At 49.4% G+C, this 21,747-nt stretch overlaps 1 protein-coding gene across 1 annotated transcript in view; it reads left to right on the top strand.

The window, feature by feature from the left end:
* The window catches only part of ttyh2 (tweety family member 2), a 74,194-nt gene continuing 52,447 nt past the window's right edge, over positions 1–21,747 (top strand). The window contains exon 1 of the mRNA XM_036532303.1: positions 1–421. Coding sequence (XP_036388196.1) covers positions 293–421 — 129 coding nt within the window. The 5' untranslated portion in view covers positions 1–292. The remainder of the gene's footprint in view (positions 422–21,747) is intronic.

The following is a 21,747-nucleotide window of genomic DNA, read 5'->3' as shown; positions in this document are numbered from 1 at the left end:
AACTAGTTAATCGTCTCGCGTGCAACATTTCTTGGTGCTCAAGTAGAGAGACCGACGTAATTTACGTGTTTTCTCTCTCTTTCTGAAAATTTGGCTCTCTCTACTTCGCCCCATGCGCTGTTGTAGCCGAGCTAGCTAGCAAGCTTTCCAGGCTAAATGCATTGTGTTGTTTAATGGTTGCGGACGGGGCTGGTTGGAGGGATTGTCCAGTTTAGCGGACAGTGCGTTGGCTGCCTTCATTAGGCGGAAGAAAAAAAAAAGTCTGTAGCTGCCTCCACTTAGCGAAACAGGGATGTCTACGGCACGGGTAGACTACATTGCACCATGGTGGACTTACTGGCTGCACAATTTCCCCCACATCAACCTGAGGTTCCAGCCCGTTGACAACAGCTTCCGACCGCAGGAGGAGAACTACCAGCAGGTCAGTAAAGAGACCCAGAACTCGGCTCACGAGATCCGAAGGGGGCGCGTGATGGAAAAACAGCAGGGGGCGGTGGGCGCATCTACGGCGAACTACCCATCTGGCTCTTGCGAACACGTTTAATTTGAGGTAGCTGGGTGAATTTAATAATTAGCACTTCGGTGTGCCTCCAGGCTCGCTCCGTGATGTTGTGCCAGGCATACCTGAAGCTCGAGCCCCCTGATTCTTGGACATTCTTGGCAGGTTGTACCGGGTCGCGCGAGAAGATAAATGGGGCATCAGTGGTCAGCGTGTGCAATAATTACAACCATCGCCGTGCACCGTGGAACTGTGTTTGCACTCAAAATACTTTCACCAACTGAACACTCAGTTAACATTCAGCACCGCGTGCTTAGTTCGTCAGTGGGAAGTGTTTGTTTCAGACATTCAAAAAGTGCCTCTGTTGCCTGATGATTACCTTCAATGCATAAAATGTAAACTAGACTACCTTTGTTTGGTATATGTGTTGCCTGCTGTTTACTTCTCACATGTAAATTTGGTCTTTGCAGTCTAGATGGGGCATGCGGGAGCGGGGAACTTTTTATTGAGGTCGCTGGACCAAAAAGCTGAAGACCCAGAGCTCAGCTTGTGTTTTTTGACATTTTGTTTTATTCGCTTATGGTAGTACTTGCAGGCGCCCCCGTCTACTTTGATTACAGTCCTCCGTAACCCCATTTCATACTGCCATTTTACAAGGACCTTGCTCAACGGTAGAGCAGTGTTTCGTGAGGGTGACGAACCCACAAACCTCGGTCACCCCGAGAGCCCAGTTGCGCTAATCCCTCTGGGTCCTTTACCGTGTGCTGCAAAGCTCTCCTGTAGGTGGATGTTCCCGTGGGTCCAGCTGTCGCAGTAAAAGTTCTCCACGCTTGGAACAGATATTAATCTGATCCATAATTGAAGTGAAATGAAATATTCCTGGGGAAGGAACATGCTATCTTCATCTCGCGCGTGTCATTCTGGCGCGGCGAGAGGAGGCCGCGCGGCGCAGAGCCCACGTTGTGGGCAAACCACATCACGTCTGAAATGCTAATTAAATGTTAATGGCGTTTCCGAGCCGAGACGCGTACCAAATCAATCTGCATTTTATGAGTTTATTCTGGGATTGGGAGGAGAGTGTGTTGCCCCTCCGCCGCGCTATCCCTGCGCTGTGCTCCTTTGTTAGACACCTCACCCCTTTCAAAAATGAATCCCCCGACGCCCCTGCTCGTCTCTCAAACAAAGCCCCATATTTTGAGTCGCGCTTTATGGAAGGTATTACGGTGGCCGCAGAGGTGTCTTGCAGGTGAAGGTGTTAGCGAGGGCTTCTAACACGTCACGTCGTTTTACAAACCACAGTTTCCTCTGCCAGAGTTGCAGAGGTCAAACAGGATCTTACTCCAGTAAAGTAATGGGGATTATTGTTTCCGTCACCCGTCCTCTGGTTACACGTTTCAGCCCATGGCTACACATGGCAGTGGAGCTGAACGTGTGCTAAATCTGTAGGACTAAATATTTTCAATACATTTAATAGGATTTAACAGGGGGTGGAATGGCACGCCTCGGTTTTGCCCGTCGATATTTTACTGTTGTTGTTGTTGTTTTTAATCCCAGCGGTTCCAGTGGGGCTTGTTTTGGAACTTGTTCAGGAAAACCCAAAACAGTGGGAGATGTTTGACTGGTTAAAAAAGCACAGAGAAGTGTTAGCAGTTGAAGCAGCGCACCTTTAAAAATATAGGCAGATTTGAAAGATGTTCTACAAAAGTGCGCCACAATGGCATCCGTTGAGACCTTCTTGAGTTCAAATAAAAAAATACAACAACTACAACTTGGAACTGTTATTTACAGCGCGTAAAAGTGGGCAATTCTGAGGGCAAAATGTGTCTGTGAACGACCAATCTGTGCACTGAATGATGCGCGTGGGAAATTTGAGTCCTTCGTGGTGAAGCAGTCGGGCGGGGCTGCCGCCGTGCGAGGAACACGCGTGTGTGAGACCGATGGGCAAAGCCAGAGCGCATGCGATGCACGCGTGGGAATATCTCGCGAAGCATCGCAAATTGTACCATTCATGTGTCCACAGTGAAACACGGTGTTTTTTAGCTTTTTATATCAATGAAAGAGAGAAACCGTCTCAATGCACGTTTTATACCGGCGCACGCGTGTGCTTTGGCTGTTTACCGCAACGGCAGTTGATAGTGAGTGATGGCTTCATTTCTACACGCATAAATATTACAAAATTTTAACCGGCGATTAAAAACTGGCTTAAATATCTCGCTGACAACACATCTTGTCTCACCGTGTCCTGTTGCTATTCTGGGACCGGCTATCCCCCGTACCCCTGCCTCCTAGATGAAATTAGCATGTTAATTTGGAGCGCTCTATCCCCCCCTCCCCCCCCCAAGGGGGGTGTTGACTCCCCTGAAGGGTTTCTGCTGAAATACCACAGTCAGGAGAAAAGAGCCCCAGTGTTCATAGGCGTTTGCAGAATGTCACCTGACAGTGGGGGGAGGGAAAGAAAAGCCCCAACAACAACATTTTCTTTCCTTTGAACTTAGAATCTGTGATTCATGCCGTGCTGGTAACAACACCACCCCTCCCCCCGTATGTATTTGGATCAAAAAGTGCTTTTAAAAGTTCTGTGTTCTCAGCCAATCATGTTCGGCATAATCAGCCCGATGAGGAGAACCGAGAGCGCCATGGAAACGAATCGAATGCGCTGTTTTTGGTGTACCCCGACAAAGCAGTCAACAAGGAGGCGTTGTCCCACGGCAGCCGGCAGAAATGAACCGCTATGACGGCGTCTCACTTTGATTTGAGAGAGCAAATTGGGATGTATAATTTGGGGAAAAATTTGCGCGTTCTCGCCTCACATCAAAAACTGCACCCTTTCGCACCTTGCGGCAGTTTGTGAAAATTCAGCGAAAACGGTTATTAGGAAATGTTCAAATGACATGAGAGGACTGTATTGCGATCTGTGCATATGAGCTCGTTGGTGGCAGTTTTAAGACTAGAGGATAAAGCAGAGGGCCCATTTGTACAAATTGGTAATTCTACACAGGTTCACCACATTTTACAGCAGACATGCCATTCTTAGGGTCATTTAATATTACTGATCCACTCAGATCACTGAGGAGGAGACTTTGGTTGTTGCTGCTGTTGTATTTTAAGTGTGTGAGGGGGTGTGCTAATTTGTCTTTGCCAACAGACCCAGCTAATCACCCCCTACTGCAATCCCTTGAGTGTGCCTTTGTGTGATTATATTATAATCAAGTAATAATTAAATATTCATGGTGCCTCTGGAAGGTGCTCCATATGAAGTGCATAGAGCAGTATGTCATATTCATGTACATTACTGTCTAGGGGGTATAGAGCGGAGTGTCACATTTTCAAGGTGGTACGGAGTAGTGCATCATTTTTGCACACTCACTAGGAGATATGGAGCGTTGTGTCATTTACACTGTCTAGGAGGTGTAGAGCAGTGTGTCCCTTTAACCATAGGAGTTGCAGAGTAGTGTGTCATTTATACTGTCTAGGAGGTGTGTAAACCAGTGTGTCATTTACACTGTCTAGGAGTTGTAGAGCAGTGTGTCACACTGTCTAGCAGGTGTGGAGCAGTGTGTCATTTTCACTGTAGGACTTGCAGAGGGTTCTGTGGTGCGCACACCGCTCTCCAATGCGCTCCTGCCACCAAGGGGGACGGCTTCCCCACTGCCCGATCAGACGAGCTGTGGCTTTGCTCAGACGGAGCCCGGGCCCGAAGGTCGATAAGGCCGTCTGAGGATTTACGTTTGCGCCGAGCAAGGCGCGACGGAGAGGACAGCGTGGAGTGGTCCTCCGGTGGGGGACGGCGGTCAGTCCACACGCTCCTCTCCCTTCGTCTCTGTTCTCAGAGTTGTTTAGGGTCAACGAGTTTCGATCTTTATTGCCTCGTCCAATTCTTTTCTTTTTTTAACACACACACACACACACACACACACACACACACACACACACAAACCCCGTCTCGCTGAATTTATCTTGCTGCTCTCCATTTAGGATGATGCTTCTCGCAGAGCCCAGAATAGGCCTGGCCTCTTGCTTTCGGGAGGCCGCGGCAAAGTACCTAGTTTGAGGTGATCTGGGGTGGGGGTGGATCTATTGTAGGGGAATGAGACAGAGAGAGAGGGACAGAGAGAGAGAGAGAGAGAGGGACAGAGAGAGAGAGAGAGAGAGGGACAGAGAGAGAGAGAGAGAGTGAGGGACAGAGAGAGAGAGAGAGAGAGAGGGACAGAGAGAGAGAGAGAGAGAGAGGGACAGAGAGAGAGAGAGAGAGAGAGGGACAGAGAGAGAGAGAGGGACAGAGAGAGAGAGAGAGAGAGAGGGACAGAGAGAGAGAGAGAGAGAGGGACAGAGAGAGAGAGAGAGAGAGGGACAGAGAGAGGGACAGAGAGAGAGAGAGAGAGAGGGACAGAGAGAGAGAGAGAGAGAGGGACAGAGAGAGAGAGAGAGAGAGGGACAGAGAGAGAGAGAGAGAGAGGGACGGAGAGAGAGAGAGGGACGGAGAGAGAGAGTGACAGAGAGAGGGAGAGAGAGAGAGGGACGGAGAGAGAGAGAGAGAGGGACGGAGAGAGAGAGAGAGAGGGACAGAGAGAGAGAGACAGAGAGAAAGAGAGAGAGAAAGGGAGACAGCAGGGAGAGTGCTTGTTCCTGTAGCTGTCTGCTCTCATCAGGACCGACAGCAGTGAGGGCAGAGAGACGAACGGAGGTCCACTGTAGGAGACCATCGATTCCCCACTGATACGAGACCGCCGCCCGCTTTGTGTGATGGACATTGCATTACACTCCATTCATTTAGCAGATGCTCGTATCCAGAGCGGCTTCCATCACAATAGAACATAAGTGTAACCATTCGATTTAAACGAGCAGCAGTGTCAGACCAGGGTCACAACACTCCCATACCAGTGAGTGTGAGCAAGTAAAGGAGGGTGAGGGGTGATCAGAAATTTGGCCACGGGTTACTGTGTACAGTGGTCACCGTGATGCAGAAGTACAAGGTGAGGGAAACTGAAATTTCAATAAAACGCACAAAAAGCATTCAGGCTTCAGGCTTCCCAGAGTTCCTTGGGAATGTTTTCATTCTGGGAAGACCCAGAAGTTGGTCGTATGTCCTACTGTCCTTGAAAAGTCATGGAAAGTTGCCTGAATAAAAAGAAGAAAAAATTGTACTTTATTCTTAATTTTTATAATGAGTGGACTAGAGCCATTTCATGTCCTTTACTGAGCCTAGCAATGTGCGCTAAAATATACATGCAAATTGCCTAGCTTGCTGACATGTACGTTCAGGCTTCTACTGAATGTGATTAGCGACTGGTGTTCACTGCCAAGGCCATCTTCAAGCTTTGCCATCTTTTCTGCAAGGCGTTTTTTCCCTATACAACACACACACACACACACACACACACACACACACACAGATTTGGCGTGCGCTGAACTGTGACTCAGTTTCACTGCACTGATTTCTGTCTGTCTAATTATTGAATTATGTTGAACTGAAAGGCACGATTTCGGTGACCGTGACATTGAGCCTGGCTGCAGATGGCTTCACCCTAATAAAGTTTTCACACGGGTTTCTCGGTTATAAGGGTCATTTATCTCGCCACGTTTATTGGCTTGCAGGCAAATAATCTGACATGCTAAATTGCACTTTGAACCAAGCAGAATGCATTAAGCACTTTCTCATAAAATATTAACATTTGCGCGTGTACTCTGTGCCCTAAAATAATCTCTGACAGCTGGGAGGGGAACAGAGCTACAGTTTACACTGTACATGACCCTCTCCACTGAATCTGTTTTTTTTTTTTGTTTTGTTTGTCATTAATGTCATTAATTTGAATTGGCAGAATCCGCACAGAGCAAATATTGTTCTTCAGCTGATTAATTTCGCAATTGACAATAAATTGTGTCGGGTTTAGCGGAAGCTCATTCAAGCAGAGGCTACACAAAAGAGTCTGGCAGCAGAGGGACGTGATGTGATTTTGCCTCTTGGCTCGGAAATCGGGGGCTTGTGGGCCCGAGTACCGAACAGAATGCCGTCGCAGTGGCTCGAATAGTTGTGGCCCGCCCGTGCAATGCCAGGGATTTCAACTGCCGATTTTTTTTTTTTTTTTTTTTTTGGTCATGAATGAAATCCAACAACAGGGGTTGTGACCACAATGACAGCCCTGTTCCCGTGGGGATTAATACTGGGGGCCGTGTGACGGGCCGCAGTGCGGCCGGGTTGTCACAGATCGAGCCACCGGAGGTCACAGGGGTTGAGGAATCCCGACTGGGGATGCTGCCGTTTTTGAGTGCTTAAAGTGCTGCGCTGGAATCCGTTGCTGAGGTGCACTTGCGAAACAAGGCGGCTGTGTGAAGGGTGTACTGAATGTGGTTCAGTAGCAAATTTAAGTGGAATTTGGTGGAATGAAGGGCCATTTTGAGGAGCCGATTGCCATCTTCTCCCGGAGGCGTTCGAATACTTCTCGGTGTGTCGTGTATCTTCAGCCCCCACACCAGCAAAGTGTTTTTATTTTGTTTTTTTTTTTGTTTTTTTGTGCGCGTGTTAGTGAGACAAAACCGCCTAGCCTAGCAGGGCAGCAGTGTAGCATAGTGGCTAAGGAGCAGGACTTGTAACCAAAAGGTTGCCGGTTCAGTTCCCCACTGGGGCACTGCTGTTGTTCCCTTGGGCAAGGTGCATAACCCAGAATTGCCTCAGTAAAATATGCCGGCTGTAAGAACGGGTAACATGGTAAAAATGTAATGCAAATGTAAGTCGCTCTGGATAAGAGCGTCTGCTAAATGGCAATAATGTAATGTAATGTGACTTTGCATCTTTGCTCTTTTTTCTGCTCTTTCTGCCACAGCACTTGAGCACATCCAGAGCTCTCCCTCATGGAGGTTGTTTTTTTTTTTTTTTTTTTTTTTTGAGTCATATGTCAGAATCTGAATGGCAGACATTTTTGTTTTGTGCAGACAAAGCATTTCCTGGAAAAGATTCGGAAAGTGCCGTTCTGTGTCCCAAAACTGAGCCACCCTGCTGTGTGTGTGTGCGTGCGTGTGTGTGTGTGAGTGAGAGGGGGGCGGGGGAAAGACATTCCAAAAATAGGTCAATCCACTTCTCCTCAGGTTCAAAGCATGTTGTGTTTCTCTTTTTGTTTTTCCTCTTGGTTTGTTTGTTTTTTTGACTAGGCCTGAACACGTTGAGTGGTAGAATTTAGGACCAAGCAATGCATCAGTTTTCTGCCTGATGTGCACAGTCCACGGTACTGATGCATTGGCCAAAGTGGTGGAGTGAGCCCTCCCTCCGGTCTGGGTGCTTCTTAACCCGCTTGATCTAGGCCTTATCCTTCCAACATGACCCGCCTGAAACATTTCCCACAATGGCCGATTGCTGGAGGTGGAGTCGGCCTTTGTTCCCGCTGGTTTTGCAGGTCTTGACGCGTTCCAGCGGGATGCTATCAAAACCCCTCTGAACAATAACCATCTGTCGGCATCCTGGCCCTCCTGGGTAGCCTCAGGAACGCAGCGGAGAGCCTGAGAGGTTCAAACAATGCGGCAACACCGCGGGTCACGGATCTCTGAGTCCGGGCCTTGTGAGGACAGCCACGGTAGGACTTCCTTCTCGCCAGAGAGCTTTGATCTCGCATCCTGTCAGGTGCTCAGACTTCACCCTCAGGTTCTCTGGGTATTATTTTTTCGATGACTGTTTTACCTGCAGTCCGTGTGTAACAGATGACCATGGAAGACGCCGTCTAAAGAAGGAATTAGGGAACGTAAATCACAGTAGTCTAAAATAAAAATAAAAAAAAGAAATCCCATTACTCAGGGAGGTTTTCACCAGTTCTCTTCTTTTCCACTGTAGAGCTGGAGTCAGGCCGGCTAACTTCAGTTCAGATTGTGGGTTGTCGCACACTGTCTCCATGGTTACCTGTGCCAGCCCAGCCCTCTTACATGTCTCCTGTTGGCTGGTGTGTGAAAGCTGTGGGCAGAGCCCTCAGGCTGTGTGACAAGGTCACTTCCTTTGGCATCAGCACCAAAAGCTGAGGCAGTTGAGAAAGTGGGAGGGGGAGGAGCCAAGGTCATTGCTGGTCACAGCAAACAGTCAGAGGGACGTAATTACTATGGAGTCCAGGGATTTTCTTCGTTTTTATTTTTTTGGAAAACCTTGAAGGTCCAGGTCACTTGTCTTGATCTGGGCAGACATTACGTTACATTTCATTTAGGAGACACTCGTATTCAGAGCAACTGACATGGGTTACAGTTTCACAAGTTGGCAATTTATACAGCAAAATATTTACTGAGGCAATTATAGGTTAAGTACCTTGTCCAAGGTTACAACAGCAGTGCCACAGCGGTGAATCAAGCCCACAACCTTTTGGTTACAATCTCTGCTCCTTAACCACTACACCACACTGCCCAGACAGTATTGCTCAACACAACGTTGTGTTATACTACCTGAGATTCAGGTAATGCTCTACCTGTCCTGCCAGCTTTGGCTCCAGCAGGCTCTTCTGACTGCCACCCTTGGCTTCCCCTTTCCTTTTCACATTGGCTGCCGCGTGTTAGAGGTGGATTTCCCATAATTCCCTGCTCACACTGTACTGCTTTCCTGCCCCCAAGGAATTCAGTGACTCATTATTCAACTCCATTTGTGCAGTCCTGGGTGAATCGTCCAGTTGGGGAAGTTTCCTGAGGTTATTGCAGAACTTTACATACCCTTAAAACCACTTTTTTTAAACACAGCTTGGGAAAACCTCTTTGGGTTTTTGCTCAGTTTCGATCATTTTATGGGCTAACGTCAACAGCGTTTTAGCACAGAAAGACATAGAAACTCCACTTAATAATAGCGTAAAAAACAATATTAGAAAAGAAATCTTCTAAATCGTAGGTAGTACAGTTCATGTTAAGTCAATCAGCACATGTTGTAATTCTGCTAGTTGAGTATATATTTACATTAATTTCTACCTGCAAGGGTGAATGTCAATGGCCTGATTGAAATACACGAGTCAACTGTACAAGTCACAACAATCCCCGGCTCTTTTGCCAAAGGAGCGCCCGTACGGGTGAAAAGTTCATCCGGGTCTGTGACATCACAGAGGCCCAGACATCAGGCGAGACGCCAGGGGAAATGCCAGCATTGCAAGTCATTTGTGAGTAAGGTTTACGTACCTTACCTGGGCGGCAGTGCAGCATAGCGGTAAGGAGCAGGACTCGAGACCGAAAGGTTACCAATTCAATTCCCTGCTGGGGCACTGCTGCTGTACCCTTGGGCAAGATACTCAACCCACAATTGCCTCAGTAAATATCCAGCTGTACAAATGGATAACTATACTGTTACTATAAAAAAAACTGATGTAAGTTGCTCTGCTGCCTAAATGCCCATCTTTGTGTGGAGGCTCACAGTAGCAGAGCGGAGCAAACTCCCGCCAGCTGAAATCATGGATTGTAGCGCCCAGACAAAACTCTAGCCTGTGCGGAGGAGCTGACCTCTCCCACCGACACGTAAAGTACCGCGGGTAATCTCACTGCATGAGTCGGTGGAGAGGGCAGGGCGGCCATCGCCCTCTGCCCATCCGCGGGGCGAAAGCGGGTCGTCAGAATCCGCGCTCGTAATTTACAGAGACGTGCGCAAATTCAGCCCCCGTTAGCCGAGCAGCTTGCGCACCGCTTACCTGACAGAAAGTGGTCCGCTTCCGTATCGGCTCCGACAGGCCCCCGAGGGTGGATGTGCTGTGGATAAGATCAAAGCCCAGCTGGCGGGAGCTTTCCACGCGTGTCGGCGAAGGACTACGTTACGCTTTTACCTGAGCGTTTGTCAAGGCTGGGGATTGAGGCGCGGGTCTGAGAGGGCGAAATGAGTCTGCCAGCCGGCTCTCCTGCTCAGATCCCTTTCCACAACAAGCGGGGGGGGATTTTCGTCAAAACCACTTAAGGCTTAACAAAGGGCCTGTCTGAAGAATTCAAAGAAGGGCAGACTACAGCAATGAGAAAACACACACACACTTGCACACATACACGGACACATACATATACACAGGTGCGCACAAACTCAGCATCTTCCTTGCTCGCTCTCTCTTCACACACAGACACAGACACACACACACACACACTCACACACACACACACACAGAGCAGTCTTTCCGTTTGAATACCCCTGCCTGCAGGGAGTGCCTCGGACTGGTGCTGTGCTTCAGCGCTCCTGGACAACCTCCTTTTCCCAATCTCCGCCCTACTCTTGTCTTTCTCTCCCACTCCCCATCCACTCGTTTCCCTTCTCTCACCATTTCGCTGTCAGTGTGATTTAAATAAATAATGTTCGTGTAAAAACGAAGAGACAGTGAGCTGGAACAGTATTGTCGCTCATGACGGACTTAGCAGAAAAAAAGAGTAGTTTGTTCTAAATAAGTATAAGCGTATAGATTGATAGGCTTAAACATAACATAACTTACACAGATGTCAGTGCAGAATAAAGTAGCAAAACAGTGGCACAGACTTGGATATTTCTCTGCTGTGGAAATCATGCTTTTGCTCTCGAGTAGCTCGGTGTTTAAGGCTTTTGCTCTGAGCGCGTGCTGAGCTTTACGGCCTGGGTTCGATCGCAGCCGCCGCGTCAGGTAATGATGACCGGGAGCCCACATCAGCGGAACAAATCGTCGTCCTTCCGCTGGCGATAGGGGTGGGCGTGACGGCAGGGGTTGCTCATCTCACTCCTCTTAGGCACCCCCCCTGTAGGTTTGTCAGGTGCCTGCAGGTTTGAGCTGCATTCATCCTCCACTGGGCTACCGGCTCACCGCGGCACGCTGGGCGACCTGCGGTGAGCCGGTATCATAAGAATAGAATGCTGTCTAAAATGGCGCTAACATGGGAGGTTACAATCTCGGCGGAATCAAGAAGATTACGTGTTAATTATTCATTTATTCTCATATTTATTTAACACCCCTCACATTGTTGCAGCTCTCTCTGCCTCAAAGCGTGGTGAGGGTGAGAAAGGACCGATGGAAAAGAGAAAAATAATGGCAGGTTTTCATTTTTTTTTTTTTGTGGATTTCAACCTCTCAGTCTGTGTCCCTGTTCCCTGGGGTCCTTCTGCCTACAGAACAGAGAGAGCACAAAGGCGGGGTTACTCTGTGGGCGGGGTTAATCTGTAGGTCTGGGCGCAGAGGCTTAAACGCATTAGAAAAGCAACCGATATTTGGCACGTTGGCACGAAATGGCACGTTATTTTTCACAATAGAGTGATAAATGTCCAAGACCCGTGAGCCTGCTTGTAACCAAACCAAAGAACCGTCATCAAATTAAAACGTTTATTGCTTTGCCAGTCGCCACCAGAAAATCAATCACTTTATCAGGCAGGTCTTTTTTGTGTTTTTTTTTTTTCTTTCAGAAATAGTCTTCCACTCTGTCTCAGGCTCTCTCTCACTCTCTTTCTCTTGCAAGCTCAAGTTCAAAATGCTTTATACTGCCTTGAAATACAAGACAGTGGAATACAGTACATATTAGGAAGGAGACAGTAGAACATAATTCACAGCGTTAAAATACCTTTTATGTGTAGGACTGAATTGCATATACAGCCATTAATTTGTCTCTTCGGTCAACTGCGTGCTATGGTGCTACGTGCTTGGTCAACCGTAGTTCTACACAGTGCAACAGTGAACCGTCCAATCAAGTGACAAGTAACAAGTGACTGTACTCACTGCTGTCTTGCCTGTGACGCCTTGTCCTTTTTATTTTCCCCTCTCTCTCTCACTCTCACTTTCTCTGTCTCTCTCTCCCCTTTTCTCTCTTTGTAGTGTAACTACTGTGTTCACAGTGAGTAGTTTTTTTTTTTTTTTTTTTGCTCCCATCTTTTTGTTCTGCTGTGGTGAGTAAACTGCAGTGAACCCTCTTATAAATGGAGATGGGTCAGACGTGACCTACCTGTGAGCTGGTTGGAGGCATTGAGGGGTGTCCCTTGACGATCTCACACACACACACACACACACACACACACACACACACACACACACACACACACACACACACACACACACATACATACAGTCCCTCCCTCGAACAAGGTCCCGGTCCATCACAGAGCCGTCTACTGCCATCTGTCTCCGTAGCGTCATCAGCGTGGGGAAGGAACCTGGCTGATGTCTTAAACACGAAACCGCAACATTTTCTAAAGGTATTTGTGCATAAACCAGTGCAGACATTACCCATGAGGCCGCTAAATTGAAAGTTCACCGAATTGGAGCTGTGGGGTAAGCTCCTGTTTAATTCGGAAAAGGTGGGGGGGGGGGGGGGGGGGGGGGGGGGGGTGTGTGTGTGAGCAATTCAGTAGCTGTAATTCAAAATGTTGTCGTTTTGAGAACACCATAAAGGGAAAAAACTGGAATATTTCTATCCATTCATTCATCTTTTACTAACGCTTTACTGCGGGAACACTTCATGCCCCTGTTGCTTTTTCTGCACCGATCCGCAAGTGTAAGTGCTGTCGACTCCTTTCGGATCAGACCCAGCTGGCAGCTGAAGTTAATAACGCAGCGATCTCTTGCACTCCTGATTCCCACATGTGTGTCATTTCTCTGCATTGATGAGAAAATGTGTATCACATGGCGTGCGGGGGGATGAGTGTGTGTATGTATTTCATTGGTTTCAAGTGGGTCTCGCTCTCAAGCATGCCAGCAGGCAAAAAACAGAGGTGCGTATCCAATTACAGTAACTGCATTCAGAAAGGTGCACGCTGAGAGGGTTTTTTTTTTTTTATGGTGAAGACTGGGCTGTGATTCAGGAATTTTGGCACACTGTCTTTACGCATTACGCTGTGCGTTAAAATCACAGTGAATCCCACGCAATCCGAGGCGATAGAGGAACGGCTTTCATCGCATCTTATGGTGGGATTTCACCAGACGGCAGTCTGGTGCATTATGCTGGGGGTGCTGGCTATGTGAGCTGGCAGGAGGATGGGACTCTCAGTCTGTCACATTCAGCGGAGCCCAATATTGCGGTCTCAGCGGACCCTCTATCAGGCCATTGGAGGTAGATGGTGGGGGGGGATAGTAGTGTGGCATAGCGGTAAGGAGCAGGTTGCTGGCTCGATTCGCCCGCTGGGGCCCTGCTGCTGTACCCGTTGGGTCAAGTGTTTAACTCAGAATTGCCTCAGTAAATATCCACCTGTATAAATAGATATATGGTTTTATGATTTTTACATGTTAAGCTGCTCTAGGTGAGAGCATTTGCTAAATGACAATGATGTAATGTGATATTGTAAAAGCAAAATAAGGGGGGGGGGGCAGCAGGGGAGGCCACAGACGCTCAGCACAGCTCACTGACAGACCCTCAGGCAGACAGACGCAGACGAGCCGTGGTGAGTCAGCCGGACTCATCCAGCGGTTTTAAGATTTCAGCTTTTCGGCAGCTCCTCCTCCCCGAAGACTGTCAGCCAAGGTCAAGACGCCCACTGACTCAAGAGTGTCATTTTGGAACACCAGTGTCTTTTTTTTTTTTTTTTCTTTTTTCCTTCCTTTTATTCCCGGTGAGCGCTCTTGATTGCGGAGGCGCATACCGGCGAAAGGCCCTGGTGTCAGTTGAGCGCAGTCTGCTCCGCAAACCCGCCAGCCCGTTTGCAGATGCTCAGATGAAGCGTTTTCGAGCACGCCACGTGGCGGGGGCCCTGTCCCTCTGTCTTTATGGAGATGGGAGGAAGATGAGCCCGCCGAGATTAGAATGAAGTGTCGTTCACTCTCGCTTGTATTATTCCTTAAGGCTTCAGCACCTGCGCAAAAAAAAAAAAGTCCGGTTTTCGGCGAGACGAGATGAGGTTTCTCTCCACGCAGGGTGGCTTCAGCATTTTAGGCAGCGTTGAGTTATCATTTCCTTCGCGAACGCACGGAGCGACGGTGTTTACCGCCGCCTCGGGGCATGTCAAACAGCACCGTTTAAGCGCTTTGAAACCGTCTTTTTTTTTTTATTGCGATAATTCCAGTCGAGTTTGAAATTGCGACGTAGGAGGAACTCCTCACAGCTCTATTAAAGCCGCGTATTAATATTGCATTTCCCATCACTCACCTTCATGGTCCTGCGGAGTGAGGAGGGGAGGGGAAGGCTGGTTTCCGCAGGATCTGTTCTTAACGAGGCATCCACACTATTAAGCCGTAGTAGTTCCCGTAGGCTGGAGCTGTCGCAGAAAGACCTGAAAATGGCCTTAAAACCACTGCAGCCAAAAGTAATCATCATGTCATTTGTCTTGAAAAATAATTTTAGGTTTTACATTACGTTACATTACATTACCTTAAATTACATGCATTTAGTAGACGCTCTTATCCAGACCGACTTCCAACACAAAACAACTGTGTATCCATTCAAGTCGAATGAGAAACAGCATCAGGCCAGGTTAACAACACTCCCAGACCAGCGAGGGTGAGCATAACTCTTATATGTCACTTGCATGCGGGGGTCAGTATTCTCCTTTGAAGCATGTGGTGGCAATTAGTCTTACTTTTACCATTTTCATGCTATTCCGGAAAATCTAGCTATGATTGCTTTCAGTGGCGTGTGAGACTTACAGGACTAAATCTAAACGGACAGAACTGACAGGCATTTTAAAGATTATCATATTGCAACCTCCGAGTGTAAATGCAATTTTCCTCTTCAGGGCTTAAGTGCAATACCTGGCTGACAAGCACGGTCCCCTCACTCTGAATGCAGACCTTATTGTCCTCACGTCTCGGTAACCACAGGCTACCAGTAACAAGGCAACATGGTAATGGGAAGTGTAGCCTATTAGGAGGTCAAGCCCCTCTCCCCGCTCCGGGGACGGGCTGTTTGTTGTGCTAAGTGGTGTGGAACGCTCCCTGGGGACCCCAGTAGAGTCCCCCCTTACCTACTCCTCTCCTCTCCGCGACCTCTGACCCCCTCCCCCCCTCCCCCCCGCTCCACTCCGAATGGTGTCCTAGCCGTGACACAGGCGGGCTCATCCGAGCGTGCTCTGCCGGAAGCACCCCCCCCCCCCCCCCCCCCCCCCCCCGGGACCCGGAGCGGCAGACAGGAGGGGGACGGGGGGGAGGGCCCGAAGGCGGTTACCATGGCACAGGCTCTGTGCGTGCCTGGGCTCTGGTGTCCCTCAGTTCTCTTGGTTAAGACCAGCCCTCTCATCCTTGATCCGTTTGGACGGTGGCCGGCCTAAGAGCTGTGGGAGAAGGGAGGGAGCTTCCAGCTCCCACCTGCTCCATCACCAGAGGGTCATGGGCTCCAGTCCCAAAGTACCTGAAGAACTCGAGCGCTGGTGCACTCTTGCATTTACGGTGAATAATCAGTCCCAGCAGATGGAGTACGTGGGTAGCGTGAGGCGCTGTCCGTGACCCAATGTGACGTGAGAGAGGGTCTGTGAGGATATCTGTGGTGATATGGCCCTCATTCAGGAGCATCTCAAACCCCCCCAACCCCCACCCCCCAAACCCCCCCCCCCCCCCCCCGCTGACGGCTGTGCGCCATCCCCAGCAGCCACCACGCAGATGGGATAGGAATGACTCGGCTCGCGGACGACACACGTGTGATGGATCGAGCCAAATGCGTCACGCAGGAAGCGCTTTGTTCACAAAATCGTTTTCGCTGGCATCCCAAACCGTCCCCTCGCACCGCCGAGCAGGCACCCTTTTCTACCCAGACAAAAAATCTGCCTCGTGCAGAAAGCGCAAATCTGATACTGTCCATTCACGGATGGGATCCCTGGATTGGACAGCCAGGTCAGCAGTGGCCCCGCATGGTTTTTTTTCCCCTCTGCATTTTGCTTTGTGATGCGTGTTGCGGACCTGTCATTACCGCCCATGGAGCCACCGTCGCTTACAGACGAGTGGAATTGCGAGCCCTTGCGGGGCGGAGTGATGAGGCTGTCTGTCTGGCCTGAAGAGAGCATCCATCCGTCTGTCTGAAGCCATCAAGCTCTGTGTGTGCGCGCGCGCGTGTGTGCGTGTCTGCATACTACTGCAAAGCCAGAGAAAGGCAGTGTTTTTTTTTGGTTTTTTTTGTTTGTTTACCTGTCCACTTGTCTTATGTTTGATTTTCATCGTGTCTGGCTTTTATACAATAAAGCCTTTGTGCGTGCGTGCGTGCGTGCGTGCGTGCATGCGGTTTGTGTGCGTGAGTACACAAGCATGTGTTTTTCGTGTGCACGCATGTGCTTGCCTGCGTACCCGTCTTTGTGTATGTGTGCATTTGCGCGCGCATGTGTTTGTGTGTGCGTGCATGCAACGCACACGCGTGTGTCTGTCTCCTAGAGATTGTGATGATGTCACGCCCATCTTGGCTGTCCGGCACCGTTGAGCACACAGATCCTCCGGTGCTGGATGCTCCGGTGGAAAGAGCGCTGCGCCACGTAAGAGGAAAGGGGAGAGACTGGAAGAGGATATGCGCGGTTGTCCTCATGTCTGAGCGGCTGTGTAGGTAGGTCAGCGTTCGCTTCAGGACAGCGAGGTCTATTTTCTGCTGCCAAGCGGCAACGAAACTTTCCAGTTGGTCACAATTCGTTTTGTGTTTCTCAGATGGAAAACCAGCCTCTTGTATTGGTCGGATCTCCATTTTGCCCCGGTTTTGACGGTCGAACAGCAACATCAGATGTTGGGATTTCTGAGGCACGTGGATTTACCTAAGCCTAGTATGGGTGGGGTTATTTTAACCTGCAATTTGGATTTTTTTCTGCTTGTTCAAAATCCCAGTGTAAGATGATGTGAGAACTGATGTACCGATCAATCAAAAATCATTGTGTCATAATCTCAAATCATAGCATTCAAGATAAAAGGCAGTGACTCCAAAAAAAAATCAGAAACAGGCTTATCCATCACATCACAAAAAGAGGCCTATTTATCACTCTCACCGGGAGGGCAATTGGAACACGTGGACCTGAAGGTATTGCCCCGGGGCTTATGGGTGCCCTCTCTTATCACAGACCGCTGTCGAAAAAGAGTACAGCGCTAATATCCTAAGATGTATTCAGTTACATTTAGCCACTGGAAGAAACACTCTCATCCAGAACAACTCGCCAAAGTACAAGTCACAGAAGTCCGTTTGGAAAAATCACACGAACATCAGCACGTTCGGAGAGATGTGTTAATCTGTCATACGCAACGCTATAATAAGCAGGCCCACACTGAATACAGAATAAGTCTTGTAAAGGAAAAAAAAAAAATCAACAACTGGTGTCAAAGTACAGTAACACCCTTCAGAAATAGAAAGGGAAAGATTAAAGTGTTCTAACTAGCAGTGGAAGCCAGGATGCAGTCTGAAGAGGGACTGAGTTCTGGGGCAGGAGGCGACCCAGCACCACTGCATCACATTTACTCTGGACATTTTGGTTACGTTGCTCCGAGAGTGCAGCAGCAGCAGCCTGAAGGAGAATCAGACCTGCATCCCTTAGCTTACAAGCCCTGCCCCACACCAGTCTGCTGCCCCTGCTGAGGAAAAGGCTACACTTTGGCAGCTGCCAGACCAGTCAGCGACTAGCATCCACTTTGCCTTGCAGTAGCTGCGCAGGGGACTGCTACATTACATTACATTATTGTAATTTAGCGGACGCTCTTATCCAGAGTGACTTACATAGTTTGAGATCTTCACATGTTATCCATTTATACAGTTGGATATTTACTGGGGCAATTCTTGGTTAAGTACCTTGCCCAGTGCCCCAGCGGGGAATGGAACCAGCAACCCTTCGGTTATGAGCCCTGCTCCTTACCGTTACGCTACACTGCTCCGCTGCGGCGGCTCTGCTGTCGTGACTGTCCCAGGATGCCCGGACCGGCATCTGAGGCGAGACATGGCACCGCTGAGGTGGGGACGGCGGGGTGTCAGTGGGTGACAGCGACTTCGTGCTCGTGTCACATCTGCGCTCTTCCCAGGCCTGTAATTAAGTGTGTCTGCCAAGGTAAGGTAGGGGGGGGGAGATCCAATCCCCCCCGAGGGAGGGAGCCTGACTCTCGCTCAGAACAGGCAACCCCCCCTCGAGTCTGGGAGGGTGGGGGCATGTTAGGGCCAGCGTGGGTGGGTACTGTAAATCTGACCCCATCCCCCACCATCCCCCACTGCCTCCTGAGAAATGTCTCCAGGCTATAAACAACAGATAATGGTGCTCCTTTTGTCCTGTAATGCCACAGACCATATTCGTGGCAGCTCGCGTCTGTCCGGTGACAGACGAGTCTATTGACAAAGGTGTTTGATGGGCTTTTGTAAAGAGCATGTTGTTCGGCGCTTGCCCTGAATCTGACGCTCTGCATTCAGACAGAAGCCTGACTAGAATCAGTTTACAGGGCCCGCTGTGGGGTTTTAAGATGCAGGGAGACAAACGTTATAGAGCGAGACACATACTGTGTATTACTCCATTCTTGACAGGGGATAACCTAAAAGGGCCGTTTTGACCAGGCTGTGTTTGCTGAACTTTGGCCCAAAGCCTGGCATGTGAAATTAAGATTTTTTTCCCTTTTTTTTTCCCAGACTATATTTTATTCCGTTCAAAACACGGTCAATATGTCATTATGATCCAGCCTGCTCCGTAATTATACAATCCACTGACTTGGAAAACACATTCCATATGTACATAAATAGAATATCTGTATGTGCATATGTATGGGCACATACACGTCAACAGCATAATTTCTTCGACTCGGAATGTCATTCCGTGTAGAAATACAGTGTGCATATGTGTGTTTACAGAAATTCGCTCATTCTGTTTATGCATGTGTATGGAATGCAATCTCCAAGTCAGTGTATTTTGTAATTATGCTGCCAACTCGTGTGTGTGTGTGTGTGTGTGTGTGTGTGTCTCAGAGTCTGGATGTGTCTGTATACACTGTATGTATATAAATAATAAATGGGGCTGCTATCCCTCCACGTTCATTGTCTTCGAAGATAAATGACAGCGCATTTTGTTCGGTTAGATAGCTGCTCAGCTCTCCCCAAGCGTGCATCCCATGGGACAAACGTGGTTATTTAACCCAGGGGGCCTCTAGCGTTCATGCAAGCGGCAGAACCCACCCCACCCCCAAACACCCCCCCCCCCACCTCTCCATTTTACCCACACTCCCATTTCTCTGCTCTACCTTGCACTGCCCCGCCCCACTATTTTCCTTTACTCATCCCCCTGCTTTATATCTGCTCTCCACCCCCCCCTCTCCTTCCCTCTCTCTCTGGGATTTTATTTCCCCCCCCCCCCGCACCATCACCATCACCATCACCATCCCCAGGGCTTAGTAGAAGGCAGGGGAGAGATCGTGGGGGTCTTACGGGGGGAGGGGGGGGGGAGATGTTGCCGGCAGGATGGGGAGGCACGGCTGCCTAGCAACACAAGGTGAAATCTGACACCACCGCCTCATCACCCTCATTTTTTTTTCAATGCTCCAATGTCAATGTTCCGTCTTGATTATTTCATATGCGGTTCATTCATGCGTGAACGCGGCGTAAAGGTCACCCCCGCTCCCGCCGTATCAGAAATCACATCAGGCACGTGGATGGGACCGCGGCGGCGACACCCAGGGAAAGTGTCTGATTCGCCCTCCCGCCTTGCTCGGAGCCCTGCTTACAGTGGAGATAATACCATAATCCTCCGTGTATAGATATGCGATACGTCAAAGAGAGAGCCCCGGCAAATAAGGCGTAGCACAGAGCCAAGTCAGAGGAAATCTCAATTCAGCGCGATAACCACAAGAGTAACCGATTTCAAAGGTAATCAAAAGGCAGGTAGGCGGAGTCACGGCAGTATCAGCAGGTTTCCGGCTTTTGACCCCCAGCTATGTGAGCAATGTGAGTTGTCCCAGCCAAAAAAAAAAACAAATTAGACTTTGAAGAGTATTAATTTATTTAATTAGTGATTTATTTACGCAAGCGAGGGAGGCTGGCCAGGAGCAGGGCTGGAAGTTGGCAGTGACGGGGGGGGGTTTTCGGCTGTGCAAAGGTCCCACTCGCATCGTGGGCTCTCCCTCTTCCCTGACTCCTCCAAAGTGCTGAATGCAAGACTTCCATTATTCATGTGTCATTATTTTTGCACACCCTCTTACTATGAAGGTGATTCAGAGCTCGGGCTGGGTGGGCGGAGGGGGGGGGGGGGGTGTTGGGCACTTACAGAGCTGATTTAAAATGAACTATCAGTACTCCATCTCAGTTTATTCACTTCTTGGCCTCATTGTGCTTTTGCCTGGCCTCCTTCTCTCTCTCTCTCTCTCTCTCTCTCTCTCTCTCTCTCTCTCTCTCTCTCTCTCTCTCCCTCTCCCCCCCCCCCCCCCCCCCCATTTCCTCTGTATCTGTTCTGTTCAAGCCCTCCTCCCCTCCCCTCCCCTCCCTCAGGTCTTGGCTGCTCGGGAATCACAAGACTGGAGCACAGTGTTTTCACCGCGCCTGTCACATGCTGCTTAATTCAAATAGACTGTGATAATTCCTCCTTTCAGTCATCCCGGGGCCCCTGCGCCCGCGCGGGCACACCAACAACCAGGGCGGTTGCCATGGCGATGCCGGGGGCGGGGATGGGGGCGGGGTTTTTCTCCGCCGAACCCCGTGGCTGGGCCTGCCTCCCAGCATTCCTTGCTCATCCCTCTCCTCGTGCACCAGCGCTCCTCTTGTGCTACCGTGACCCCGCCTCCCTCCCATGCCCCCCCACTACAATACAGCGATACCCCACCTCCTAATCCCCCACCCCCCTGCCCCTGTAGCCAGCCCTCTCCAGCCTCTGCCCCTGTAGCCAGCCTTCTCCAGCCTCTGCTTTTGACTCTTATGGAAGGCCGCTGCCTCATGACAATGACAGACTGCATTTCACTAATCAGCCAGGAGCGCAGCTTGACTGCAACTCCTCCTTTTCTGGGGGCTTCCTAACTAACGGGAAGAAGTGGCAACCTCCTCACAAAGAAAAAAAAAATTAAAAAATTAAAAAATACAGGACGCTTTGTTCACTGCTGCGGACTCTTTGTTCACCCCCCTGTCCTCAATGCATGGTCCCACTGTCTGCCCCACTAGCAAGCCATCGCTGTGTCTGGTAGCGCACACACACACACACACCTCATACAGCAGGGGATTGATAACCCCTCATTCAATGCACTCAGTCCATTCGGACTCAAGGGTCCTCTCATTCCTCAGCAGATGGGAAGAGGCTACAAAAGGATTAGGAGCCAGGGGGTGGGGAATTATCTCATGATGCAAGATGCAAGGAATTAAGAGCATATATACGTATTAGTACGCACAAGATAACGTCTCCCAAGACTTCCTGAACAGACCTACCCTTTACGTGTTTTTTCCTGTTCCTGGTAATAGTGATGTTTTATTTTCTGTGAGTGTTA

Source organism: Megalops cyprinoides, chromosome 1 (assembly GCF_013368585.1).
Source record: "Megalops cyprinoides isolate fMegCyp1 chromosome 1, fMegCyp1.pri, whole genome shotgun sequence".
In the NCBI taxonomy this organism is placed as follows: Eukaryota; Metazoa; Chordata; class Actinopteri; order Elopiformes; family Megalopidae; genus Megalops; species Megalops cyprinoides.
Note: the sequence above shows the minus strand (reverse complement) of the source record. Positions and strands in the feature narration are given on the sequence as shown.